Raw genomic sequence first — 26195 nt, 5'->3', positions numbered from 1 at the left:
CCGGGAGAACGCACACACCAACTTTTGTAGTCTCAATCTTTTGATTATTAAAAGGGCCAATTAGCACATAAACAGAGCTGTGAATAATGAAAAGGATTTGGAAACAGTAATAATTAAAAAGCAGGACAGTGACTGGGCTCATGAGCTGCCCTTTGTCTTCCCTGGCCTACTTGCCAAGCCCCCCCACATACCCATGGAAGAAGAGCAGCAGCTCAGTAACTGTGCCATGGTACTCAGGAGCAGCCCTGCCCTGCCAGCCTCCTGCTTGCAAGTATACCCAGACACAGTATTTATTCGGACTTGTCCAACTTCATATAGCATTGAGTCCCCAAAAAACCTTCTCCCCTTTGCTCTCCCAAACACCTGGGAAGACTGATCCACAGGTATTGCCTCATCTCAGCTAGATTGTAGGACACCAAGCCCCGAGAAGGGAAGAGGCAACTCCCTTTTCCAGGGAAATTAAAAGCATCAAAGCTCAGCACACTACAAACCTTCCCTTGTGCCAGCTGCCCCCTAATAAGCTACATCTGACGGCAAACGATGTTCTCAGCTGCTCCCCAAGGAAACAGTCAGCAACTTTTATTTACAGACTTTCTGAAAATCCCCAGGGAAAACAATGCCGACTCCTATGCGGAACAAGGGAAATGCACATCTTCTTAATCACCGATTTATATTCAAGGCTGGTAGAGTTTCTGCTCTTTGTTGCTCTGAAGCAACAGTGATTCAGCTCCTCTGTGAACACCACTGCCTCTCAGCCACAATATTTACTATCAGGACAGCTAAATACACTCACTGACACACAGGCAGCTCGATCTCGACCCCTGGGACAAGGGCTTCTCAGCTCCCCCATACGAGGAAACTAAGCATGGGACCTAATCTGGACTCACTTTGCACTAGTGTAAATAATGACAGGCCCACAGAAGTTGAATGAACATAAGCTTAATGAAGAAGCCACCAAAATTTCTGTAAGAAGGAATACTAATCCAGCACGTTTCATATCTCTAAATCAGAGTCAAGTAATGCTCTCACTTTCTCACCTAAAATGTACCAATTTTATTATCTCTTATGAAAAGTATGGCTAAAAAAAAAAAAGGGGGAAAACAAAATGCCACAGGAAAAAAAGACTGGAACTTATTTAGGAATAAACCAGAGATGTAATAATGAAAACAATGTCATATTTCTACTCCACTTAGCACTGTGTGAGACCTCAATGTGCCAGGCTGATGCCACTATAAAGCTCCATGTCCCAATGCCTTGCAATCTGCAAAATCAAGTAGTAGCACTGATACACCTCCAGTGATGAGATCAAAAAGGAATACAGTCTGTTACACAGACACATACCCCAAAACAGGGCAAAAACCTCACCTGTAAGGCTTGAAAGACATCAAGACTGAAGCCTGCATACTCTTTCAGACAGGCTTTAGGCATTTAGAGTGTAACAGAAAGACAAAGGCTTTTCTGTGGTACTAGACAGAAAAAGAAAAATAGGACAATTAATACTATAAACTCTGCCACTTCAGATTCCTGGTCACCTCCAATGTTAACAACTTTTAACAATAAAAATGAGAGTCCATCAAATTCACATGGGCAGGAAACAGCTCTGAAATTAGTGTGAGCCAAGTTTCCTTGCAGAGAGGTACACACTTGAGGGAGACAATTACAGAGGAGCCAAGCAGATTTATATCAGCTGCTTTACCATTAAATCTCTTCAGAGCATTTAAAAACATTAAATTAAGACCTTATTAAAAATTTCGGCATTTTTATTTCACTAGATTAATGACACATTATTAAATTCAATCTGTAGTTTCAACCACCACCACCACCACTGCTCTATCGATGTGTAATTAAATAACTAGTCACCATTTGGGGGAAAATTTCTAGAGGCACACCAGCAAGCTTGATAAATTCAAGGAACTAACCCCTACATGGGATTTCTAGCACATGTCTTTTATTATTGCTTTGCCTTTCTGTGTACAATGAGAGCATTACATTATAAAATGGTTCAACTGAAAGCTCACAGCAGGCTCCACTTCTACACACACTAGTTAATCATCATTTATTGGAAACTTCGCACTCGTATGTTTTGGCTTGCTAATCTTTTGCCTGCAGAAGCTTCAAGTCTGAGGGGTTTGGTCTAAACAGTAGATTGCCATTTTTGCATGAAGACAATATGAGTTTTTGTTTTCATTTTTACACAAGTAAGAGATCTAGTCCTGTTGCCACAGGATGCAAAACAGAGGCATGTCACTTTGTATGAGCTGATCTGCCTCTGCTCTCCTGAAAAGAAAGAATACATAGAAGCACCATCCAAGAGGGCAAGCTGGTTTAAAGCCAGTGTTGGAACACGTATTTAGAATCCAATGATCCAGCAAAAGAGAAGTAGTTGCAGGTCACCCTCTTTAATAAGCCAGCACAGAGCAAACTATTTAATCCAGCCAGTTCTAGAAGTGAAAGATATGAATAACTGAGTTAAGATCACTTTATAGTGGAATTTTTGTAACATATTTAATATCTCCTATTTCCTTAATAGCTTAAGACATTAGAAATTAAACACTCATACAATGATGTTCTCTTGTCTCTAGCTTTCCCAACCCATCTGAGAATATCCCGTAGCCTGTGAGAACGTGCAATACAAAGTGTAATAACATGTTTGACTGAGCCACTGTTGAAATCCTGGCCCAGTAAAATGGAAAAAAATCCTTAACTGTAGATTATAAACCACAGCACCAGGACAGCAAATCACTTAAAATCAGCTAAAATATAGTAGATACATGCCTATGTGTACCCATAATAAGAAATAAATCACTGTATCTGCGTGGAGATGTGGTTTTAGCAAGTAGAGCACAAGGCTAGGAAGTCTGATTTTCCTCTGAACAACACATGATTTTGGCAATTCCTTTCTTTGCTTCCTCATCATCAAAATAACATTACCTGTGCACAACAGATATTTGATCACATAACAAAAGCCCTGGGAATTCCAGAATCAAAAGATAAGTATACAAGAAGCATAAACAAAACAGCCCTTTTTTCTTCATCACCAGTTCCAAAACTCACATGGTTTTGGAAAGGCCATGGTAGGCACGTGTTAGCATCACTAACATATTATTGCTGTTTTAAAGCCCAGGAAATTTATACTTTTCCTTTATTATCTTTTACAAAACCCAAACAAGCTACCGAAAGTAGGATCTGATTGTTTTTCTCTAAGAAATAAAGATTCAAAAATATTTTTATCCTGGTGCTTTTTAAAGCATCTAGGAGACTTTAATCACCTGCTGCCACTAGGGAAAAAAAAAAAAAATCAGAGTCCAAAATCTAGCTCTGAAAAAAGAAAAGAGGATAAACCTGTGTTTATGGGGTTATTTTCAGGAAATCACAGGCCCGTCCCACCTAGTGCCAGCACCATATCCTTCTTCTATAGGGACACAGAAAACATTTATGGGATAAAAGTACCAGGAAAAGACACCACAGAGTTCCTGCAATGTTGTTGCTCCGTGGGACAGACCTCCCCTTACTTGGGCAGGGCCGTCAGATACATGCACTGTTTGCATCAAACACATCTGAAACAGACCCAAATTCCCAGGTTGCTGGTTATATCCATGTAGATAAAACAAAAATGATGGAATTTTTTCCCACCTATGCATACTCCCTGAATTTATGGCTCTTTCTCCACTCCTGATGCCAACCAGTCACATCAATTAATAGTTTCTCAGCTTCAGACTCAGACCTACAGACCAACTACTCCAAAATTAAAATCGAAACAAAACAGAAATAACTAACTAACTAACTAAATACACACACATACCTTTTCTCTGGAACAATGATGGCTTTTGTTATACTCTTGTACAGACTGAACACCACACTACTTTTAAAAAGTCATGCTTTATGTCATGTAAAGCTAAGAAAAGGGAGGGGAGGCAAGGGAGCAAAGCTCTTCTATTATTTATCAGCCACTGTCTAGTTTTTGCCCCCACAAGCTATTTCAGAGATCTGTGGATGCAACATCCACAGAAGATTTTTCTCTCATTAACACTTTCAACCACAATGATCCACAACAAAGCACTATACTTCCCTACCACTGATTTCTGCAAATTTTTGACCCCAGAAATGCTAAAAAAAACTCAAATTCCTTTGCCTTTATGTCATAACAGTAGACAATAGTAGCATATAAGCACTGTACATTTACTGAAACTCATAACTTATTGATAAGACTCTTAAAGACTAAGCTGACAAAGCCATTGCACTTTTGGTGATTTACATAATTATATTTTAGATACAATTTGCCTATTGTTCTGCTGCCTATAATCAACTTGTAAGCAAACACTGTGTTTATAACCCTCTGTTTTAACCTGAAGCAACCCAAACTATTCCACAAATGCAGTTTCATGCAAGACCAGAGGTCTCCTAAAAGGTATCTCCGTTATTTGTTTTAAAGCAGTGGGTAATCAGTGGAGAAGAATAACAACCATCATCACCTCTTTACATTCCTGTTACTGCTCATGTGTTTATAGCACAACAGCACCCAAATCAAGGGCCAGAGACATTTGTCAGTTATTTAACCGACAAGGGTAATTCGGGTATTTATCCACTTGCTTGTTCTTGCTGAGAAGCTGTTTCCAAACTGCCCCAGAAAGCTCCAGACGCACCAGGGCACTCGCTCTCAAAGTGAGTGTTCATTTTCTGTTGTCTGCCACAAAACTGACATCATGTTCTGCATCAGACTGCAAAAATCGTGCCCTTGAAACTCCCCTCCATCCCAGCCAGGAGGAGGCAAGCAAAGCAGTCGCCTAAGCTGAGCACTCTGTTCATCCTAAAAGGAAAAAAAAACCCTTGTGCAAAACAAGAGGGGCAGGAGGGAAGTGATTCAGAGTTGCCGGAAAATTATTTCCTTGCCAATGTGAACACAAAGGAATCTCAAGCATTCCTGGATTTCACTGCCACAGGCTATTTAAGGTAAAACTCTGCCATATTCATCCTGCAGCCATGTCACTGGAAGTTATTCCCATGGGCTAGGAGAAAACAGCATTGCTTTGGCAAGGACCTGACCCTGGGTTCTGTTTGGAAACAAGTACCTGCCTCAATCCTCCTCAAAAAGAGATACCAGAAAAATTGCTAACGATCCTGAAGTGAGGCTGGCAGAAGCAGAAAGCCTGAAAACCAGTTTGTCAAAATTGGTTTGTGGGACAGTCAGTAAGTCATCCAGCCTTTGTGCCTCAGTATCCCCTCATAATACCTAACATGTCTGCATAACTGACAGATGCTAGAAAACTCCTCCAGAAGGTAAAATGTCAGAGTGAAAGCAGCATTGAAAGACCTCCTAAAGATCTTTCAGATTAATCATAGAATAGTTTGGGTTGGAAGGGACCTTCAAAGCTCATCCAGTCCAACCCCTGCCATCAGCGTGGACATCTTCATGCAGATCAGGTTGCTCAAAGCCCCATCCAGCCTGGCCTGGGATGCCTCCAGGGATGTGGCATCCACCACCTCTTGGGGCAACCTGGGCCAATGTCTCACCACTCTCAGTACCAAACATTTCTTCCTCATGTCTGCCCTGAATCTCTCCTCCTTGAATCTAAACCCATCATCACCCTTTGTCCTGTTCCAACAGGCCCTGCTGAAAAGTCTGTCCCTATCTTTCTTATCGGCCCCTTTTAAGTACAGAAAGGCCACAGTACGGTCTTCCCCACAGGCTTCTCTTCTCCAGGCTGAACAACCCAAACTCTCTCAGCCTGTCTTCACAGCAGAGCTGTTCCAGCCCCTGGATCATTTCTGTGGTTCCTCTGGCCCCTTTCCAACAGGTCCATGTCTGTCCTGAGGATGCCAGAGCTGGACGCAGCACTGCAAGGGAGTCTCACTAGAACGGAGCAGAGGGGCAGAATCACCTCCCTCCACCTGCTGGCCATGCTCCTTTTGATGCAGCCCAAGATATGATTGACCTTCTGGGCTGCATGTGCACATTGCCGGCTCACATCCAATCTTTCAGCCACCAACACCTCCAAGTCTTTTTCCTCAGGGAAGCCCTCAATCCCCTCATCCCCCAGCCTGGATTGATACTGGGGGTTGCCCCAACCCAGGTGCAGGACCTTGCACTTAGCCTTGTTGAACCTGACGAGGTTCACATAGCCGCATTTCTCGAGCTTGTCCATGTCCCTCTGGATGGCATCGCATTCCTCAGGTGTGTCAACTGCATCACTCAGCTCATCTGCAAACTTGCTGAGGGTGAATGCTTTAAGTAGATGCTGTGGCAGAAACAGATCAGTGCAGCTCACTGTGTTTTCTGCATACTGCTTGGGATGCTAGAGGCACCTGCAACACCGTAATCTCAGGATACCAGAGTGACTCAGCCTCCTGAACAAGCAAAGGCAGCAAGATCTGAGGGCTGAGAGCCTTTGCCTTTAGGGAAAGGAAGGGTCAGATGAACAACAGCATCCTGTAACACTTCCTATTAGATGACTCCTCTTCCTTAAAACTACAGTCCTTTTTGGCACCTGAAATGTTATTCATCAGCAGAGTGCCCACATAATTTATATATCACAAATATGATTTGGCAGAATTAAATATGAAAATATATGAAGGATTTGTTACTGAAAGGGAAGCCATTTGCAGCACACAACAGGCCAGCAGAAGAAAAGCCTGATTGCTGTGATGAATAATGTATATTGCCTGTGGTATTAATTAACCTTGTACTCCAGTAAGATACTATGAAACAATAAGGCTAATTTGAATGTGGCCCGACACTGTCCCAATGGCATCTGGAAAATCAGCCTTTGGAACACATAAAATTTGAATTTTTTAAAATAGAAGCCTTTGCTGAATAAAATAACTTTCTGAGAGACTGTTTTTGTTGCTGTGTGTTCACAGCCGACATTGTTTGCATAGACATGCACAACACAAAACACGGAAAGGGGCTCTACAGCCAGAAGTGGCCTAGCTTGGCTTTCCACAGGCCTTCACCCATCTCCCAGAAGCACACAGCAGTGACAATGTGCCTCCAACTAAATCCTGCAAGGTCTCCACAGATCCAGATGCCCTACAGACATAACTGCAGCAGAGCTGTTGTACGGTCTTGGTTTCTCCCTGATCAGAGCCACAAAACGCTTAAAACAGCTCACTGAAAATGAAGATTGGAACTTTAGGCTAATGGTTCTATACTTCCATCCAAAAAGCCAATGCCTCCATCTGAAGATGTTGACTCTAGTTTGGGCTGGTCTTGCTTTTCTTCTAAAGCACTCATTTCCCTGTTAGCCCAAAGCTAGACATGGGATTAGAGCAAACACACAGGCCACATTAGAAGTGGTGTGTTCTTATTCACATGCACAGCACACATGAATCACAGCAAATGACTCACACACACCAGCATGGCCAAGGACACAGATGGCACCATGCATGGGCATCTTGGTAAATATGTTTTGTAAGAGGTATTTACCATAGCTTCACAGGGTCCCAGGAGCAAGTTTGCAGATGACAGTCGTCGTAGAATCACAGAATGGTTTGGGCTGGAAGGGACCTTTCAAGCTCATCCACTCCAACCCCCTGCCATGAGCAGGGACATCTTCACCCAGATCAGGTTGCTCAGAGCCCTGTCCAGCCTGGCCTGGGATGTCTCCAGGGATGGGGCATCCACCACCTCTCTGGGCAACCTGGGTCAGTGTCTCACTTCCCTCAACTTCACATACCAGGGTCTGATCTATCATAGGATCCTGTTTCCCAAAAAATAAGACAGGGTGTTATATTAATTTTTGCTCCAAAAGATGCTTACTTTTTCTACATGTATAGCTGCTTGGACACTATTTAAATTGACTTTTGTATCAACTGTAACGAGGGCTTATTTTTGAAGAAGGGCTTATATGTCGAGCATCCTCAAAAATCCTGAAAAACTATGCTAGGGCTTATGTTCAGGGTAGGTCTTATTTTCAGGGCAACAGGGTAGTCTTATATTGGAAATCACATCCAAAAGAGCAGACCTTTTGGCTCGCTCTAAGCACCCTTCTGTCTCAGGAATCTCTGGGAAGCCACAAAACAGTACCTTACAATATTGTGGGAGGGCAGGGTCTGGCAGGGGGCACTGTCCACCTCCCCGCTGCCCCGACCCCAGCCAGTGCACTGAGCAACTCTCATTTCAGAGCCTGTGAGTGGCTTAACGCCTTCACCATCAGTTTGACAAAGCTCCTGTCAATGTCATTAGCCACGCTCAGAGCTCAGTCAATAACAGACTCATACAATCATTTTGCTTGTCCCCAAGCACCAGATTTCCAGCTGGCAGCTATCCCACACACCAGAGAGTGAAAATCCCACACAACACACCAGCAAAAAAAAGCACCCAGAGATGTTTGACCTGACTGATCAGTATTGCACCACTAATGCATCCAGGAGGCCAGAACCCAAAGACGTCAACCATGAGGATGCCAAGCGCTGAACAGTTGAACACACAGCAGCCTAGGGAAGGCTTCCTTCAAGCAGGCTTGAAGCACTGACAGGCCATTTTAAATGTTCATAAGAGCAAGCAGTGACCCAAAACTTCTTCCCTAGTCTTTCCAATGAAGCACAGTGCAGAAACACATGGATAAACTTTAGCCTACACTCCCCTGCATGAGATGAGAAAAAGACAACCACAAAGAGCCAGACACTCTCTGATATTCAGAAGGTCTGGAGGTCAGGATCAGACCACTACCTGAGAAACAGGTCCAATCTCAGTGACATCAATTATTATAAACTAAATTTCTATTCTATAGACTGTGCTCTGCTGGCAGTCAGTGCAATACTTAATAAAGATCTAGGCTAAAAAATAATTTAGTAATCAAAAGTTATAATAAAATAGTATCAACTCCCTACCACCAAAATCAATGGTAAAATCCCCAAATGCAGAAAGCACAAGATCACACAGCAACTTGCATTTGCCAGGAAACCTGCACTCTGATACAAGCAGGTGCCACATCCACCATTCTCACCAGCACAGGCACCAACAGGACGGCTTTTTTTTTTTTCCTCTCTGGTGTTAGCCAGACTCTCCATCTGGACCAAAATTCCTTTGCACACTTGAGCATAAGCCTGTCCTCATCTTCTGTGTGAGTCCGCACTGCTCTGACCCAAGCCACATCTGTAAACATTACTGCAGTCTACGTTCCCCACTGCAGGCTTTGTCTGAGGATGCTGCTGCTGTCACAACACAAGAGCAAGTCCTAGCTGCTGTGACACTTCATCTGTCTGGGCAGCAGTATGCCTGGAAGGATGACTGCCCTGTTTTGGTGAAAGTATGCAAGACAACCATAGGCCAGCTAAGCAAACTAGTTTTGACATAAGCAAAGAAAAATAATGTAAAAAGCTCTTCAAAAAAAAAAAAAAAAAAAAAAAAAGCTTTTACAAATAATACAAACCAGGAAGGGGAAAAAAGCTTTAAAGCTTTTCTCTGAGCCCTGAGCCTGGCTGAGGACTTTGTGTAGTCAAACAGGAGAAGACTATTTTGCAAGACACACACCTGCCTTTTTTTGCAAGGGTCTGCAGCCATTTCCATGTATTTCACTTCCAGGATGAGTCTCATGCTGGTCACGTGCTCTGGCACTGAGAGGCACGAAGTGCTCAAGCAAAAATCAGTCCCAAAACCAGGTAGGACAGGAAGAGTGAAAACCCATCACCCATATACTCACTCATTACCAGCACACCCATATGCACACAAAAGCCCCAAGTAACATCCAAGCTGGCACTGGTGGGTCCCATGACTATTTTTTGCTGTAGTACTCAGTAAGCCTTTAGCCATTTTTACCTCAAATTGCCACCCTTCACAGTTAACCACAGCACCCCTCATCACCCCAAACCCTTTCCTCCAGTAATCAACATTCCCTGTTACCTGAGATTTATACTAATAACTGGCTGGCTGCTGTCCCAAGATCCCATCAATACTAGCACTCTTCAAGCACAGAGCCCTGGCAGTAATGAACTCCACAGCCCTAGCTCTTGTGCTGCCTAGTTATCAGACTACCTGCAAGGCTGCTCAGCACGAGGAAGCTGCAAATCACAAGCTGCTTCCACCAAATACCCAATTAGCACATGCCCCGTGCTTGTAGGGAGCAGCTTTTCCTTTTGCTCTGCAGTAATTAAAAAGCTTCCTTTCCAGGTAGCTTCTGAAGGCAACACTGTGACCTTCGTCACTACTGCAATGGGACAATGGACTGTGTGACTCAGTGCAGAATCTCTGATGCACTATTTGGGGAACTGGTACCACAGCAAAGTGATCCTTATGACCACACGGAAGACAACTGTTTCACTCAATGGATGCTCACCATGACTCTGGAGTTCAGTAAAGATGATGTTGGTTCACTAGGCTGGCTTGCTTTACTCAGGTAGTACCAGGCACAAATGTGCAGAGAGGACTGGAGAGTCTGCTGAGGGGGAAGATGCTTTTTTATCTATACACAGAAGGTCTGGTACTCTATAACACCAGGGCTTTGGCAGCAAAAAGGATCTCCAGGCAGATATGGACTCCTCGGCACAGCTTCCAGTTGATGTGAAAGTCCTGCTCAGAGAAAGCTCCTCTAGGCCAAACACATTTTGAAGGAAAGCATCAGAAGTACAAAAGCAAGCAGCCCAGGAAGGGGTTCACAAGCACTGAGCATCCACTGAGTTCAGCATATGCTGATGACTGCCGGATGTTTTTGAAAACAAAGTTTCTATAGGCCCAAAGTACTGATTTAAATAGCCTAATTTTAAGCAGAGGTTTTCAATGGGAAAAAAAAACCCAACGACAACCAAAAAACCCAATGACAACCAAAAAACCCAGGTCTGTCACTAGGCCTCAGGTCTCAGGGACAGCAGACAGAGTCCTCTCCAGATGCCAGCCATGGTCGAAGAGAGAGCAAGATCTTTGTGATCTCCCACTTCTATATGGTGCCATGACGTGGATGGGATGGAATACTTAGCTGGTCAGTTTTAGTCACCTGTTCAGTTTGCTCCTCCTTGCCCCTCTCACTTACGGGATGTGCATCCTTATTAGTGACTTTGCATTCCATTGCTATGTCTACCAAAACATGTATTCTACTTCAGAAAAGTGCAGTTACTCAGAAGAACTTAGCTGAAAGGAAAATTCACTAGAAGAGAAACTGGTCTTGTTTTTAAGAAAACCAGGACAATAAGCAAGCTATTTCCAAGGAATCCAAAGTCAAAGGTGGCAATCAGAGGAACACAACAGCACTGTGGGTAACACTCCTTTTCTCCTGCAGCATCTCTCCCATCCCATAATTTAAGAAATTCCCTAAGCTACCAATGGATACCCTATATTGAAGAATGCTAAAACCAAATCAAGTCACTACTCAACCAAATATAATTTAGTTATCTAGGATCAGACTAAAGAGCATCCCTTAAAATCTGCCCCAAAACACCTTTTGGCTAAGCAGCAAAACACAACCTTCACATGTAATTCTTTCAGGGCAGATTCCAAACCCTATTTTATTTGCACTGCTCAATCTACACTTGGCATGGGGAATAAAATACTCCTTAATTGTCCTTCTGGAAGGTGACTGCACAGCAGCCACAATACAAGGAACTGTAAGGTTAAGTTAGGCAAAGCAGTGGCCTAAAAGCATCGCTGCAGAATGAGGAAAGATCTTCAGAGTCATTGGGGTTACAAGCACACAAGGTAGTGCAGTAGGTTACAACTCCTTAGCAAAGCACAATAGACTCTGCATACACTGATACTGTGCCTCCTGTAATTAAAGCGAACACACAAAACAAAGAAAAGAGTAATATTTAATCGATCCTGTTGCAACACAGTTTTGACCTGTGGAAAACATCCCCCTGCTCTTGTTAATTACATCAGCTGCAGAACAAACACCTAAAGACACACATGCATGCATCTCTACAGAATAAAACCTATTCCGCCTCCAGCGACAACAGCCTTTTACTGAAATGTAGCATTCAAGTGATTTTCTTTACATTTGAAAAGAAAATACACACTGCACAGCCAAAAATTTGGCTGTTCTGACACTGGTTGGTTTTGTGCCTAATTAAAATTAATTAGGCACTTCAGCTCATAGTTATATAAACACCTATAATAAACACCTACTATGTTATACTCCCAGCTAATTTGGTTTTAATCAGAAAAATGCACAAGAAGTACGAATGATGGGCAAAGAACTTCCTGGAGGGGCAGCAGTATTTCCAAATTAAATATTCTCTATATACTGATTATTTCCATCAATGTTTTTCTTGCCATGTAATCACCTCCCGGTGGAAGAATTAAAAAGAGGTTTTTAATTCCTGGACCTTGCTTGCTTTCTACTTTACCACAAGGCTAAAACCACACTTGTCTTAGTCACCCAAGTCCCAGCTGGGAAGTGTCCAGAAGGATAGGCAGGATTTAGCAATACTATCTCTTTCTAGAATCTGTAACAAGGAGTTTAGAGTGAGAATTCAGCTGGCCCAAAGAGGAATGATGCAGGTTGTGGAAGGGGTGAAGAAAAGTTGCCTCCTCCACCATTAGATGCAGAAACAGAAACACTGGATACTTTGGAGCAAAAGCCTAAACTCCAAAACATGGTTACCCATGCAGCAGCACGTTTCCAAGAAAGAGGGGCAAAGGGAAGGCAATGGCCGAGCTGCACCTGGGGAAACGGCACACACTGAAATCCTTTGTTAAAAATTAGAATTACAGAATACCAGGTTGGAAGGGACCACAAAGATCATCTGGTCCAACCTTTCTTGGCAAAAGCAAGGTCTAGACAAGCTGGCACAGTACCCTGTCCAGCTGAATCTTAAATATATCCAATATTGGGGAATCCACCACTTCCCTATGGAGATAATTCCAGTGGCTTTATTGTGGTATAGAATCATAAGATGGTTTGGGTTGAAAGGGACCTTCCAAGCTCATCTAGTCCAACCTCCTGCCATGAGCAGGGACATCTTCACCCAGATCAGGTTGCTCACAGCTCCGTCCAGTCTGGCCTGGGATGTCTCAAGGGATGGGGCAACCACCACCTCTCTGGGCAACCTGGGCCAGGGTCTCAGCACCTTCAGGGTCAAAAATTTTTTCCTCATGCCCAGCCTGAATCTCTCCTCTTAGCTGCATTTCATTCATGAGCTGTCCTTGGGGACAGCTGCTCTGCAGGGACAAAACAGTCACGAAGCACAGCTCTGCCCCTGCTGCCTGTGTGATCCCTCGGTTGCCTTCTGCTGCCCACCAGCCAAGGGTCACCACTTCTGCCTGCCCACACCTGCATGGCTCCAAAAAAACCCAAATTGCCTCCAAATACCCTTCCAGCAGCTGATCAACAGGGGGGCAATCACCGCACTGGGAAAGTTCCTCCCAACATCTGCGCTGATTGCACTGCTCTCAGAGGAAGATGAGTAACTCTGCATCAATCAGCCAGCAACAATCACCCGAGAACTGATTCAGCAAATAAAATTCTGATCTACATAAGCTAGCTACCTATGTCAATTAGTTTTAATTATATCCAGAATAAAAGACCTGTGAACACAGAGGTTTTCTGCAGCCTTTGTTTTCTATAAGAAATTCCCATTTCTCTTAGCATAAAAGCTCAGCTGAACTGTAACACAATACTGAACAATCAGCAAAAATATTCTTCTGCAAACGCAAAGAGGTTTGTTCAGCAAAGGTGATCAAGGGAAGAATAATCAAACAACAAACATCACTATTTAAGATAACAGAAGGGCTTGAAGCTTCTTGAGCTGCTATACAAAAAAAACTCAAACAAAAAAAAAACCCAACCCAACACAAACAACAAAACCAAAAACCCAAACCGAAGTATTTCCTCTGGCAGCAACTCCCTTCTAAAAACAGAAAACCATACCCCAACCCATTGTCTCTCCAGCCCTTAGTAGGCACCATGGGTGAAGTAACATTGCTGAGTTCTCCTCCATTATTTTATCCACTTCTAACATCTGTAATATTGTCCATAGCTTGGAGTTGGCTAAAACCAGCTCTACTCTTTTTGATGTCTCTTTAAGTAGCAGCATGCACTAATTCTTGGTAAGGAGAGTCTCATCAACTCCTGCACTCATTACTTGCTTTTTCAGCTTGGCTCATTCAACATACTTCTTCATTTTTTATTACCTAAATATTTAATTATTTAATTGATTTGCGATTCAGTTCCACAAAGAAGCCACACAAATCTCAGGCTCTGAAAAATCAATTATATCTGCAGTTACCACTCTGTAGCCCTGGAGCCACTATCAGGACCTCATCACCACAAGTGTATTTGGGTCTTACTAACCTGACAACATCCTCTCCCTTCCAGTAGCACGAGGTCTAGAGCCGTTAACAGGATAAAAAAAATAAGAACATATTGCTTTTCCCTGAGAACATATGGGGCTGAAGGTGAGGACAAATACAGAGAAGTGCCAAAATGTGTTCTTTCCACAGTGACTTTATTCCTTTCCTACAGAAACCCCAAATGCTGAGCCCTGCTGTATGCAGAAGAAGCAACTAAACCAGAAGTTACAATAAAACTCACCTATACCAGTGCAGGAAGAAGGAAAGTGTCAACTGGGGCAGACAAATAGCAAAAACCCTAAATGGGTGAGGCAGATTTCAACAGCCCTACATCAAGTTTTACAGCATTTTGGATGTGGCCCTCAATCATGGTTGAACACACCCTCTGGCTAAGGAGGAGACCACTACCCAGAGACTTGAAATGGGCCAAACAGACTTGAAACAGGGCATTTTCCAGCTGCTGAAAGTGCTCAGGAACATTTCCTCAAGAACCCATTCAGACAGCACCAGCTGAACCGAGGCAAAGCCAACCACCATCGGTCCTTCAGTGGCACCAAATCACCATTCTGGAAACCAGCACAGAAACTCAGAGCGACTGCTTTTATTTCCCTTATTAACTAATACAGCAATTCACTCTCATGAATAATGAACCTTAACACAGGCCTCTCATAAACATGTCCCAAACCAGACACAATTTACCTCTAGCTGTCCCATTGCAGTTGCTGATAAATGGGCCATGCTGCCAAAGGAGGCATTAAAAAAAAAAAAAAAAAAAAAAACAAATCAAGCAGTTTGGGTTATTTACCTAGCTGCCTATATTAATTGAGAGAGTGAGCACATTACATAAGGAGATTAAACCATGTCATATTTACAGCCTCAGTGTCCCCAGTGAGAAAAATTGCTCAGTTTTTACTGTCAGTGCCTTCTTCAAACAGGAACCCTGCTGACAAGGTGATGAATTCAGAACATCATCGCCAATTAATGATTTGTAGGCAGAAGGGATTTTAATAGTTCCCATATGTTTGTGAGGGTGACTGGGATTTACATTGTCTCTAATAAGAGAGTGTAGTCTGCTTTGTCCAGACATGACACCAGAGATTGAAAAAATGTCATCCTTGCACAAGAAATTTTAATAAAAAAAGGCAGCCTTTTCTGGGTTGAAAATGTTTCCAGAAGCATGGCCAGTAATAGCCTGCTTATGCACCAGTGAAAGCAAGGAGAGAGATGACAAACTAAAAGGTCAGGAGTTATTTAGGTGTTTGTCAAAGCTACACCATAAAGTGCCAAGACCATAATTCTGTCAGCCAGGAGAATGGAGTGTTTCCTAAACACCAGTCAGGCTGGGGGAGGTGGAGGTGGCCTGGGCAGAAAAAAAAAAAAAAAAAAAAAAAAAAAAAAAAAAAAAAAGCACCTACAAGCACATAGCCCTTTCTTGGTGTAACTTATTCTACTTATGGGCTGCAAAGTTGAGTTTACTATCCTAGAAAATAGTTCATCCTTGTGAATATAACAATATCCAAATCAGACCACTTAACTCACACGTGAGCTCCATCACGCTGAGGACAGACCTCCTCGTGGCCTAAGGCAGAATGTCTCCTGTCAACTGAGCATCTTGGAGCCAGCCAGCAGGAAACACTTGCCGTGGTGACCTAGGTTAAACAGAGGACAACCAAATGGGGCCCTCTGACTTTGCCACAGGCACTCAGATCCCAATGCCCCATTGATTTTTTTGGATGGAATTTAGGGCTTAGCTACAAATGAGAACTATGGGCTTTAATGGCTCCAGAGAATTAGAGTGATACGAGTGTGCACGCTGTGGGTGACGTGTAAGACTAATTTATGAGGGTATGCCCTACCATGGAAGGGCAATGGTACAGCACTACAAAGCATCTCTATAGTTCCAAATTATGCCCATGCTCCTACCCAACACAGTCACAAATCACATCACCAGACACTGTCCTCTCAACTGACTAAGAAAAATTTTTAAAACCCACCTATACCACAAAATGGAAAACAGAATCACAAATCACCAAGGTCTTCTGAAAGCACACACTGTACTGCTATCTCAGCACTACCAGAAATCCAGCCACTGTAGAGACACAATAGGTTCAACAAAGGTAGTCTCAGGCTTGTAGTTTAAGCTGGCAGTTTTTTGGTTTAGTGTTTTTTGTTTGTTTTGGTTTTGTTTTGGTTGTGGGTTTTTTTTCCATGTTTGTGGGGTTTCTTTTGTTTTGTTTTTTGGGGTGTTGTTTTTTGTTTTTTTTTTTTTTTTTTTTTGTGAAGTTTTGTTGGGGAGGGGCAGGGTTTGGTGATTTGGTTTCTGTGCTTTGAGATAGCCCATGCTGCTCATGCAGCAGGATTTGAAGATTTGAAAGGTGACTAATGACTGTAGCCCTTTCCCTCCAAAGACTCTTAGAGGTGACCAAAGTCAGTGTCTAGACATAGCACCCAATCAGTGCATGATATTTTGGGACACGGTATTTTTAGCTACAGTGAAGGGGATCCTTGCTGATCTATCTGACCCATATCCCTCATCTGCAACAGTCTGGATTTCCTCAACTTGGGTCTTGGCTACTCTTGTGCAGTATCATACACCAAGTCAGACTCTTCTTCCCACCTACATGGGAGAAGTATGTTTATTGGCACAAGATAGGCAAAATCAAGTTAGATTTTGCAATATTGATTATATCTGCAGGAAAAGGAGGCTATCCTGATGAAAAAACTCCCCATTTTGTTTTTGGAGAAACCTCTGGTGAACAGTCACACCTACATTTTGTCTCCAAGTCAACCCTTGAACAGGTTTCAACTATATAATCTTCAGGGGTACAGTGTGTGATCAAGGACTAAAGGATCAAAGCTACAGTTTGTTTTGGCTACACACTGATCTGTCCTTTGTATCAACACTACAAATACCAACAACAAGTGCCTGCCTGGTGTGAGGCAAAGAGAAAAGCAACACTGACTTCAGTCAGAGCAGAATCCCTCTGCCTTCCCCTATCCATTACTAGGTGGGTGCAAGTACAAGGCAGGTAAGGTGACCAAAAAACAAAAAGTTTGCAAAAAGCAAACTGCATTGCAGTCTTTACTTCTTTCCCCTTTTCTCTTTTATGCCCAAATAGGTTTAAAGCTACCAGTTGCATCTTTACAACAGACAGGCAAATTTTATAAACAAGGACATAGTACAGCAAGCTGTAATCTAAGAGCATATAACCTCATTTTACATCACTCTTCTTTAAAAGTTGGGGTTTTTTAGGTCTTGAGTGTTAGATACCCTAGGTCTTTTGTTCAAGGCCCTCAATGACTCAGGAGACCTATGCTGACCAGCAAGCCAGGAATCTCAGCCAGCTACTTGTGTGAAGACTTCAGCACATGTGGAAGCATTTCATATGGAAGCAGTTTTATCCTTGTGGCTTTGTGCTCTGAACAGCTGAGCAGCTTTGTATTAAACTGTTCACCAGAAAGGAAAACAAATCAGCTCACACCATATCCAATATTATTACCGCCACAGAGTGATAAAAACATATTCTTTTAAAGACAGAAACAAAACACACCTTGCATAGGGAGATTAACTTGAAACATTGCATGGAACAGTCCAGAAAAAAAGAAGTCAGGCTTCTCGAATTCATAAGAAAATGTCAATATTTAGGAAAAATAACATAAAACTTTAAAGAGCAGATGAAATTGCAATTATCTCATGGACCCAACAGTGCAGTGCTCGAAAGGCAACAGTGGTGAACCACATTCCCCCTGTCCATAGCCCTGTAAACACAAGAGGGACCCATATATAGGTGTCAAGTTACACTACATCCACCTAAGGCTGTCACAACCATTCACACAGAATCACAGAATGTTAGGGATTGGAAGGGACCTTGAAAGATCATCTAGTCCAATCCTCCTGCCGAAGCAGGAACACCCAGATGAGGTTACAGAGGAAGGCATCCAGGCAGGTTTTGAATGTCTCCAGGGTAGGAGACTCCAAAACTTCCCTGGGCAGCCTGTTCCAGTGTACTGTCACCCTCACTGAGAAGAAGTTTCTTCTCAAATTTAAGTGGAACCTCTTGTGTTCCAGTTTGTACCCATTACCCTTTGTCCTATCATTGGTTGTCATCGAGAAGAGCCGGGCTCCATCCTCGTGACACTCACCCTTTATATGTCTGTAAACATTAATGAGGTCACCCCTCAGTCTCCTCCAAGCTAAAGAGACCCAGCTCCCTCAGTCTTTCCTCATAAGGGAGAAGCTCCACTCCCTTGATAATCTTTGATGCCCTGCACTGGACTCTCTCTAGCAGTTCCCTGTCTTTCTTGAACTGAGGGGCCCAGAACTGGACACAATATCCCAGATGTGGTCTCACCAGGGCAGAGTAGAGGGGAAGGAGAACCTCTCTCGACCTGCTAACCCTTCTAATACAACCCAGGATGCCAGTGGCCTTCCTGGCCACAATGGCACAGTGCTGGCTCATGGTCATCCTGCTGTCCACCAGAACCCCCAGGTCCCTTTCCCCTACGCTGCTCTCTAACAGGTCATTCCCCAACTTATACTGGAACCTGGGGTTGTTTCTACCCAGATGCAAGACTTCCCCTTATTATATTTCATTAATTTTTTCCCTGCCCAACTCTCCAGCCCATCCAGGTCTTGCTGGATGGTGGCACAGCCTTCTGGCGTACCAGCCACTCCTCCCCACCTTTGTGTCATCAGCAAACTTGCTGATAGTGCACTCTATTCCCTCACACAAATCATTGATGAATATATTGAATAATATATTCACAGGACCTCAGTGGAAGTCAGAACCCAACCCACTGCTGTCAACTCAACCAGATATGAAGGACATGAGCCAGCACTGTGCCCTTGTGGCCAGGAAGGCCAATGGCATCCTGGGGTGGATTAGAAGGGGGGTGGTTAGTAGGTCAAGAGAGGTTCTCCTTCCCTTCTACTCTGCCCTGGTGAGACCACATCTGGAATATTGTGTCCAGTTCTGGGCCCCTCAGTTCAAGAAGTACAGGGAACTGCTGGAGAGAGTCCAGTGCAGGGCAACAAAGATGATTAAGGGAGTGGAGCACCTCCCTTATGAGGAAAGGCTGAGGGAACTGGGTCTCTTTAGTTTGGAGGAGACTGAGGGGTGACCTCATTAATGTTTACAAATATATAAAGGGTAAGTGTCACGAGGATGGAGCCAAGCTCTTCTCGGTGACAACCAATGGTAGGAAAAGGGGTAATGGGTTCAAACTGGAACACAAGAGGTTCCACTTAAATTTGAGAAGAAACTTCTTCTCAGTAAGGGTAACAGAGCACTGGAACAGGCTGCCCAGGGGGGTTGTGGAGTCTCCTACTCTGGAGACATTGAAAACCCGCCTGGGTGCCTTCCTATGTAACCTCATCTAGGTGTTCCTGCTCTGGCAGGGGGATTGGACTCTTGAGGTCCCTTCCAATCCCTAATATTCTGTGATTCTGTGACATGAAAGAGAAGGAAGCCAAGACCCAACATCATCCCATCAGCCTCAGCGCAGCACCCTTTCCTGCACAGCCTTACCTTGGCAGGTGTTGTTCTTCTCCTCATACCCTGCCTTGCACAAGCACTTCCCGATAGGCACCAGCCATTCCCCCTCAGCACTGCAGTGCATCTTTGGCGCCTCATCGGTCACTGAGTGGTCAACGCAGATGCCCGACACCTCGAGCAGCTGTGAGGAATCCGCTCCTGTGATGGTGTCAGGGAAGTGAGCCAGGTTGCGGATCACCGACGGGCATTTCTTGTAGTACACACGGACAGAGACCAGGGCAATGCAAGCTCCCACATCCTGGAAAGCAAGGTAAAATCCCTTTTTTGTTAGTGGCCCAACATCTCTCACCTCTGTGTTTAGCTTCATAACTCTGTCGCCAAGGTCTAACTCTGTAAAGCTCTCATCGGCAGCAATGGTATCGATCTTGATGTACTGGTTTTCTTTGATGTTCCTCCCATCTTCATCATCTGATTCAAAGTAATACATGTTAAATGTCTCCTTGCAAGTCCCAAGTCCTCCTGGAAGGCTGTTACAGTCCCTCAGGGTGAATTTGAGCTCAATGAAGATGCGAGACGCCCCTTCATTAGAGATCCAGCTGGTCAGAAGCCAGTTGTTCTGATTCTGTTCCATTACCTTGCATACTTGGTATGTGTGTATCGGAGCATAGTTTTCATCCACCTCACCAATTTCTTCCCACTGTATAAAAGGGAAAAGTATTACTTTTTTTGAAAAGTACAGCTCCTACACAATGTTAGCTTTCCCATCTAAGAGCACGTCAGGATTCAGAGGTTCAGGAGGAGGTCTAGGGGAAAAAAAAAAAAAGTTTTAAATAGCAGTGTTCCATACTGGAGGCTGGATATATTCCTGACAAAATCAGATAAAAGACCCTTTAGCAATATAAAAGGAAGATAGTGAAACCCTTCAGACATTTCAAAAATGGGAAAACACACTTCTGCATTTGTCCACTAACACTTTGTTAGGCAACAAAATGAAAGCAGATGAAGCAGTTGGGGCCATGAGTTGATGAGTTGGCCTTTTCCAATGCATCCATACAGGAGATTGAAAAAAAAAAAAAAAAAAAAGAAGCTGTTTACAGTCTGTCTGTCCCTGCTTCCTCAGGCTCCTTTCTACCACATCCTCAAGTCACTGCTCAATGCAATGGAGATGACCACATGCTATTCTCCCCTGCGAACACCCTGCCAGAAAATGAGTAGAGTGGTATATGAAATAAATAGGACTTTGCTTCCTAAAAGTGCAAGTCAGAGCAGTCTCTGCTGATGCAAAGCAGAGATTACTTCCAATAAATGTTACAGGGATTTGTAAATCTTGAGCTGTTTGAGCATGCTATGCAGGTTTTTAAGCAGAGCTCCAGATGACATCTCCTAGATCTTTGTGGGAATTGTAATGTTTTTTCCATTTTATTTTGGCCATACTTTGAAGAAATGCTTTTTCCTAATCCAGCACACAACAGTATGGAACACTGCCACAGGGCCTACAACAGAAACACAGTGTTAATGTTTCCCCTCTGCTTTTGAGAACTCCAGTGTCACACTGAGAGGCAGTTAAATCCACATAAAGTACAGCAAAGAGCTCAACAGAACCACTAATGGATTCAGTTTTGTTCTTCTCCTACCTTTGACCCACTAATCTGCAAGGGCTTAACTGCCAAAGCTTCTTCCATCCTCTGCCCAGTGTTGCTGCCCACATGTAGCACAGCCGCAGACAACAGCACACATGCAAAGCATAATTTAAAGGTGCTCCAGTACAAGGTAATAGCTATATTCCAAGCTGCGTATTTCCTAAGGGCAAAGGCCATTTTTTTTTTTCGTTGGAGATACAGCCCGAGATGAAGTTGAGAGCCTTCTCAACCCAGATGCAATTACCACAGAGCTGACAGGAAACACCCTCAGAGTCAATATAACCATGAACTTCTTTTCAGGGAAATGCTGTTCTCTGATTTTTAAATGAAAAGAGTGGCAACAAGTGGCATTAAAACATATCCTGGTGCTACAGTCCAAAAGGAGTTACAAATACCACCAGAAGAAAAGCATTTTCTCTCCTCCCTGACCTGGGAGGTGCAAGAGGGGAGTTAGCAATTTCAGTAAGATGTGCCCACAGCAATGCAGAGCTCACCTATACTACCAGTCTGCCAAGTGAGGAACCAAACCAAACATCTGTCATGCTAAGCAGTATTTTCATTTCAAAACACTTCCTACATGCCAGAGCTTCAACAGGCCATGACCCTGCCACAATGAACGTGTTGATGCCACTTTACCTTTCCCAGTAGCACCACAGACTTAGTTGTAGATGTGTCTACAAGAGAGAGCCAGGCAGGGCCATGCAGTATCCCTGCCTAGCTTTAGGAAGAGGTAATTAACAATTAGAGAGAGCAGAGCCACTGAGAAAAAACACAGGAAAAACATGCAAGCTGGCACAAATCTGCTGCTAGCTTCTCTGTGTTCCAATAAACAGAATGGCTTTAGGTCCAGGAAATTAAAAAGCTGAGAAGCACCATTCTTCAACTACTGTGGCTAATTTAAGTGCTAAATATGCTGTACAAAATATGCTTCCAAGTGGATTTGTTTAACGTGAGATAAATGCAAAGTCTTATTTTTATCCCAGTGGCAATTCTGAGTTTGATGAAGAGGGAGTGTCTCCCTCCACCCCTCGATACAAGCAGATGTCCCAGGCAGAGGAGCTGGGGAGCACCTTGCCGTATCACCCAGGAAAGACCTTCAGGACTTTAATCCTTTGCTTCTATTGGCTGAAGGTCGGAGGATCACTCACCCAAATAACCACACACATCAACCAACAGACATGGAGAAGTGTTCACCTCCAGCTGGAGCTGGTGAAAAGCATGTGAGGAGTGGAAATTGTCCAGATCAGTTTTAGCAAGCAGGAACGTGCAAGGATGGCCACGGGGCACACAGTGTAACTCCACACAACATTTAGGGAGCATATGACATGTATTTCTTTAGAGAACTGACATTTGCAGTGACTGCGAGTTGCAGTAACATCATTAGTGACCTAACTTGAAGGCGTATTAAAAAAAAAAAAAAAAAAAAAAAATCACTTCTCTCTTTTAATACTTGCCAGATCAATTTTCTCAATGCTCTCCAGAGTTATAAAATAAAGCTAATTCCCATCGCTGTTCCAGGAGCTGTGTTAGCAGAAGTAAGTAGAAAAAAGCTGATTCATTCAAAAACTAAATCCAGAGATTCTAATGTTTGCTTTCACACACTGAGAGCACTTAACACTGTGAGAAGGTCCAAGAATCAGCTTGAGCTGGAGTCTAATCTCAACTGCAACAAGTGACATATCATCTACCATCAGGCTTCCAGAGGTGCTGCACTTCCAGCACTGCACCCCAGATCAGAGCAAGTCCTGCCAGTGCCATCTGCCATCAAACCTAAAGCAATCAGCAGAGAGCAAAAGCAAGGTGCTAGTCAGTCAAGGCTGCTCTATAATTCTCAAGTGAAAGCCAACCCAATTTTATCAGAGCAGCCACTATTGTGCCAAAATCTCAGCTCTGTCATTTAATTCCATCTCCATCTTTTCTATCTGCATGCAGGAGTGCACCATTTCTTTCACTTCTAATGCGTGCAGCCATGTCTGCCTTGCCCAGAGACCGTGGGCAGCCTGCACCCTTCTGCTTTTCCAGCCCTCCATGAGGAGAAGATGGATCACCCGCCTGGTCTCTGCTTCCCCACTGCTGCAGACATCAGACCAGCATTTCAACTAAATGATGAAATGCTGCACACCTTACAGTTAATGAAAAAGAAAGCTCGCCACGTTTAAGAGACAGAATCTAGACAAAAACATTGGCATGAAAAAAAAATGAAGTGCAACAGAAAAATTGTGTGATATTATGATTCCTCTCTACAGTACATGTTTTTGAGATATAAATCCACCCTATCTGCAGGATTAAAACAAAAATGCAACATTAATTTAGTGATAAATGTTTTCTCCATGTTAATACTCTTACGAAGGAAAACACAAACACATTTCAATAGCCTGATGTTAAATCATTTATAGCAGACCTATTTCTGAATCAGAAAATTCCAGTACACTACTGCTGGCAAGTTAGCAGAAGGTAAAGGCTGCACTCAGTTCCATCAATAGGAAGCCTGTAATTCACGCAGGCAGTTTGCCTATGGAAAGGCCAAAGATATCACACAGCTAACTAAAAATACAATAGCTAAAAAAGCATTCAGTGGAGCATCCTTGGTTAAACAGACAATTTTAAAACACATTTACCAGATGTATGCTACTCAGGCTTCTCATCTCCGGGATTCCTGAACTGCAATTTGGCACTGCAGCACATTGAAAGGCTGCTACCTCAAAACCAAATACTAACATCAGGGAGGAAAATCTCAGAGCTTTTGTTTATTTGGTTATGTTTTGTGTTTGTGTGTGGGTTTCCCCCCCCAGGATAACTTTGGTGGTCTCCAGTAACTCACTCTTCAGCAGCCACTAAAGGTGGTATGGAAATATCAAGCCTTTATCCCAATTTCACACATTCTTGCACTACTGAAAGAACAATCAGGCATTTAGCAAAATCCTATGAACCTTAAGAGGGATTCCCGGGACTCATCCAAAACCTTCCCAGCAGGATTCCCTCTCTCCAAGGACTATGCAACCCGCCTCTGTCCCCACTACCTATTTCACAGGTACAAGAAGCCTCATCCTTTCCCATTTCATTATCCACCCCACCACATGGACTTCTGCAACTTATGCAAGGTAATTCAGGTATCTGCTGGCACAGAGGTGTACGATTGGTAAAGGATTCATGCATTTTCACCCCTTCTCTTTTGGAAACAGGCAAGCCTGGCACAGACCTCAGATCCCAGGCTTCAAATGTGCAGAAGCATCTGAAGCACTCCATGCACTTTACCCACATATAGAGGAGGTAGTTTTACCCCAAGATCCTGCTGTCAAACCCAGCACAAGCACACCGGTGCAGAGGAGTACATGACATGGGGCTGTGCAATCCCTGTACCAAGTTAACAGGGGAAACCTGTCGCCCTTCCAGAAGGGCAGAGCAGCCCAGCATTCAGCTCTGTGCCATTTATCCTGCCTTTCATCCTGGTCATATTTGGGTAGCCTCTTCAATTTACACAGCTGATGTTACGACCTTGCTGCCAATCAAAAGCCTCCAGCTCAGCGCTCAGCTCACATACATGTTTCCTCACATTACTCGACTATCTCACAAAACCCCAAAACTTTTTTTTTTTTTTTTTAAATCTGCCTGCTGGCTTTCTACCTGCTATTGTATTACAAAGTTAAAACAAATAAGAAGCAGGTTCTCCTCTGTGCAGTTTCACTGCCTTCAATGAGGTCACATAAGACTAAATCTCCAGTGAAAGCTAGGCAGGGCACTACTCATCTTTTTTCCTGCATTGCAGAAAGTTTTGCAGGGCTCTGCTATCTGTAAAACAACACTGACTATGTCACCATCTTGCCTTACAGACACACCAGTTCAAAACTTCAGCTGCTTCAAAGTCTGCCACTAATTTTATCAACAAGCCCTACACAGCATTGCTCAGATGTTCAGCCCCGGAACTGTGTGATTAAAGGAGAATCTTGGCTTTTACTGGAGTTGTTTCAGTCTTCATTGAAGGAAAAAAAGATGTTGCTTGGTCAAAAAACAAGAACACAAAACAGAAAAAAAACAAAAAGTCACCTTATTTGCAGCACAAGTTCTATGAGGAGCAGCTGAGGGAACTGGGGCTGATTAGCCTTGAGAAAAGGAGGCTGAGGGGAGACCTTCTCACTGTCTGCAACTACCTGAAAGGAGGTTGGAGCATGGAGGGCATTGGTCTCTTCTCCGAAGTAGCAAGCGATAGGACAAGAGGAAACAGCCTCAAGTTGCACCAGGGGAGGTTTAGATTGAATATTAGGAAAAAATTCTTCCCTGAAAGGGTTGTCAGGCATTGAAATGGGCTGCCCAGGGCAGTGGTGGAGTCACCATCCCTGGAGGGGTTTAAAAGGCAAAGAGACAAGGTTTTTCTGGACATGGTTGAGTGCTAGAGTTAGGTTATGGTTGGACTTGATGATCCTGAGGGTCTCTTCCAACCAAAATGATTGTATGATTATTTGTAGGTGTCTAAAGCAATGCTGGCCTCAGGGTTGGCAGGAGCAGAACAGCTCTGTTTTGAATGCTGGCATAGTCAAGAGGTTATGTACAACTTGTAGTACCTAGCAATCCTGGCAGCCCCACCAGCACCTGATGGAGCACCTGGGTGACCCTGGTAGCCTTTCCACTATATACCACCTCCAGACCAAATAAAAGATAAAATGGCTTTGCTTAGCTCCCCTCCACCACCACTAAGTCACCAGGTCCTGTTTTAGGTATAGCTCTGGGGCAGTTTTAAGCAGCTGTGCCAGTTCAACAACTCAGGTTTCAAATTCTGCTGCAGTGCATTGGCCCCAAGCAGGATGCTTGTTCACTGGGACGGACTCACAGCAAACCACTCAAAAC

General features: G+C 43.6%; 1 protein-coding gene across 14 annotated transcripts in view; it reads right to left on the bottom strand.

Moving 5' to 3' along the window:
* EPHA5 (EPH receptor A5) overlaps positions 1–26195 on the bottom strand; it is a 212187-nt gene that overhangs the window by 141573 nt on the left and 44419 nt on the right. For 10 of the 14 annotated variants that reach the window (XM_065061577.1, XM_021299088.2, XM_065061574.1 and 7 more), the window contains exon 3: positions 19747–20410. The exons of 2 other annotated variants lie outside the window; for them this stretch is intronic. In XM_065061577.1, the coding sequence (XP_064917649.1) occupies positions 19747–20410 (664 nt within the window). The remainder of the gene's footprint in view (positions 1–19746; positions 20411–26195) is intronic. 2 more of the 14 variants (XM_065061579.1, XM_021299091.2) reach the window with 2 other exon arrangements.

Source organism: Columba livia, chromosome 4, assembly GCF_036013475.1.
Source record: "Columba livia isolate bColLiv1 breed racing homer chromosome 4, bColLiv1.pat.W.v2, whole genome shotgun sequence".
Lineage (NCBI taxonomy): Eukaryota > Metazoa > Chordata > Aves > Columbiformes > Columbidae > Columba > Columba livia.
The sequence above is the reverse complement of the archived record's forward strand: the minus strand, read 5'-3'. Positions and strand labels throughout refer to the sequence as shown.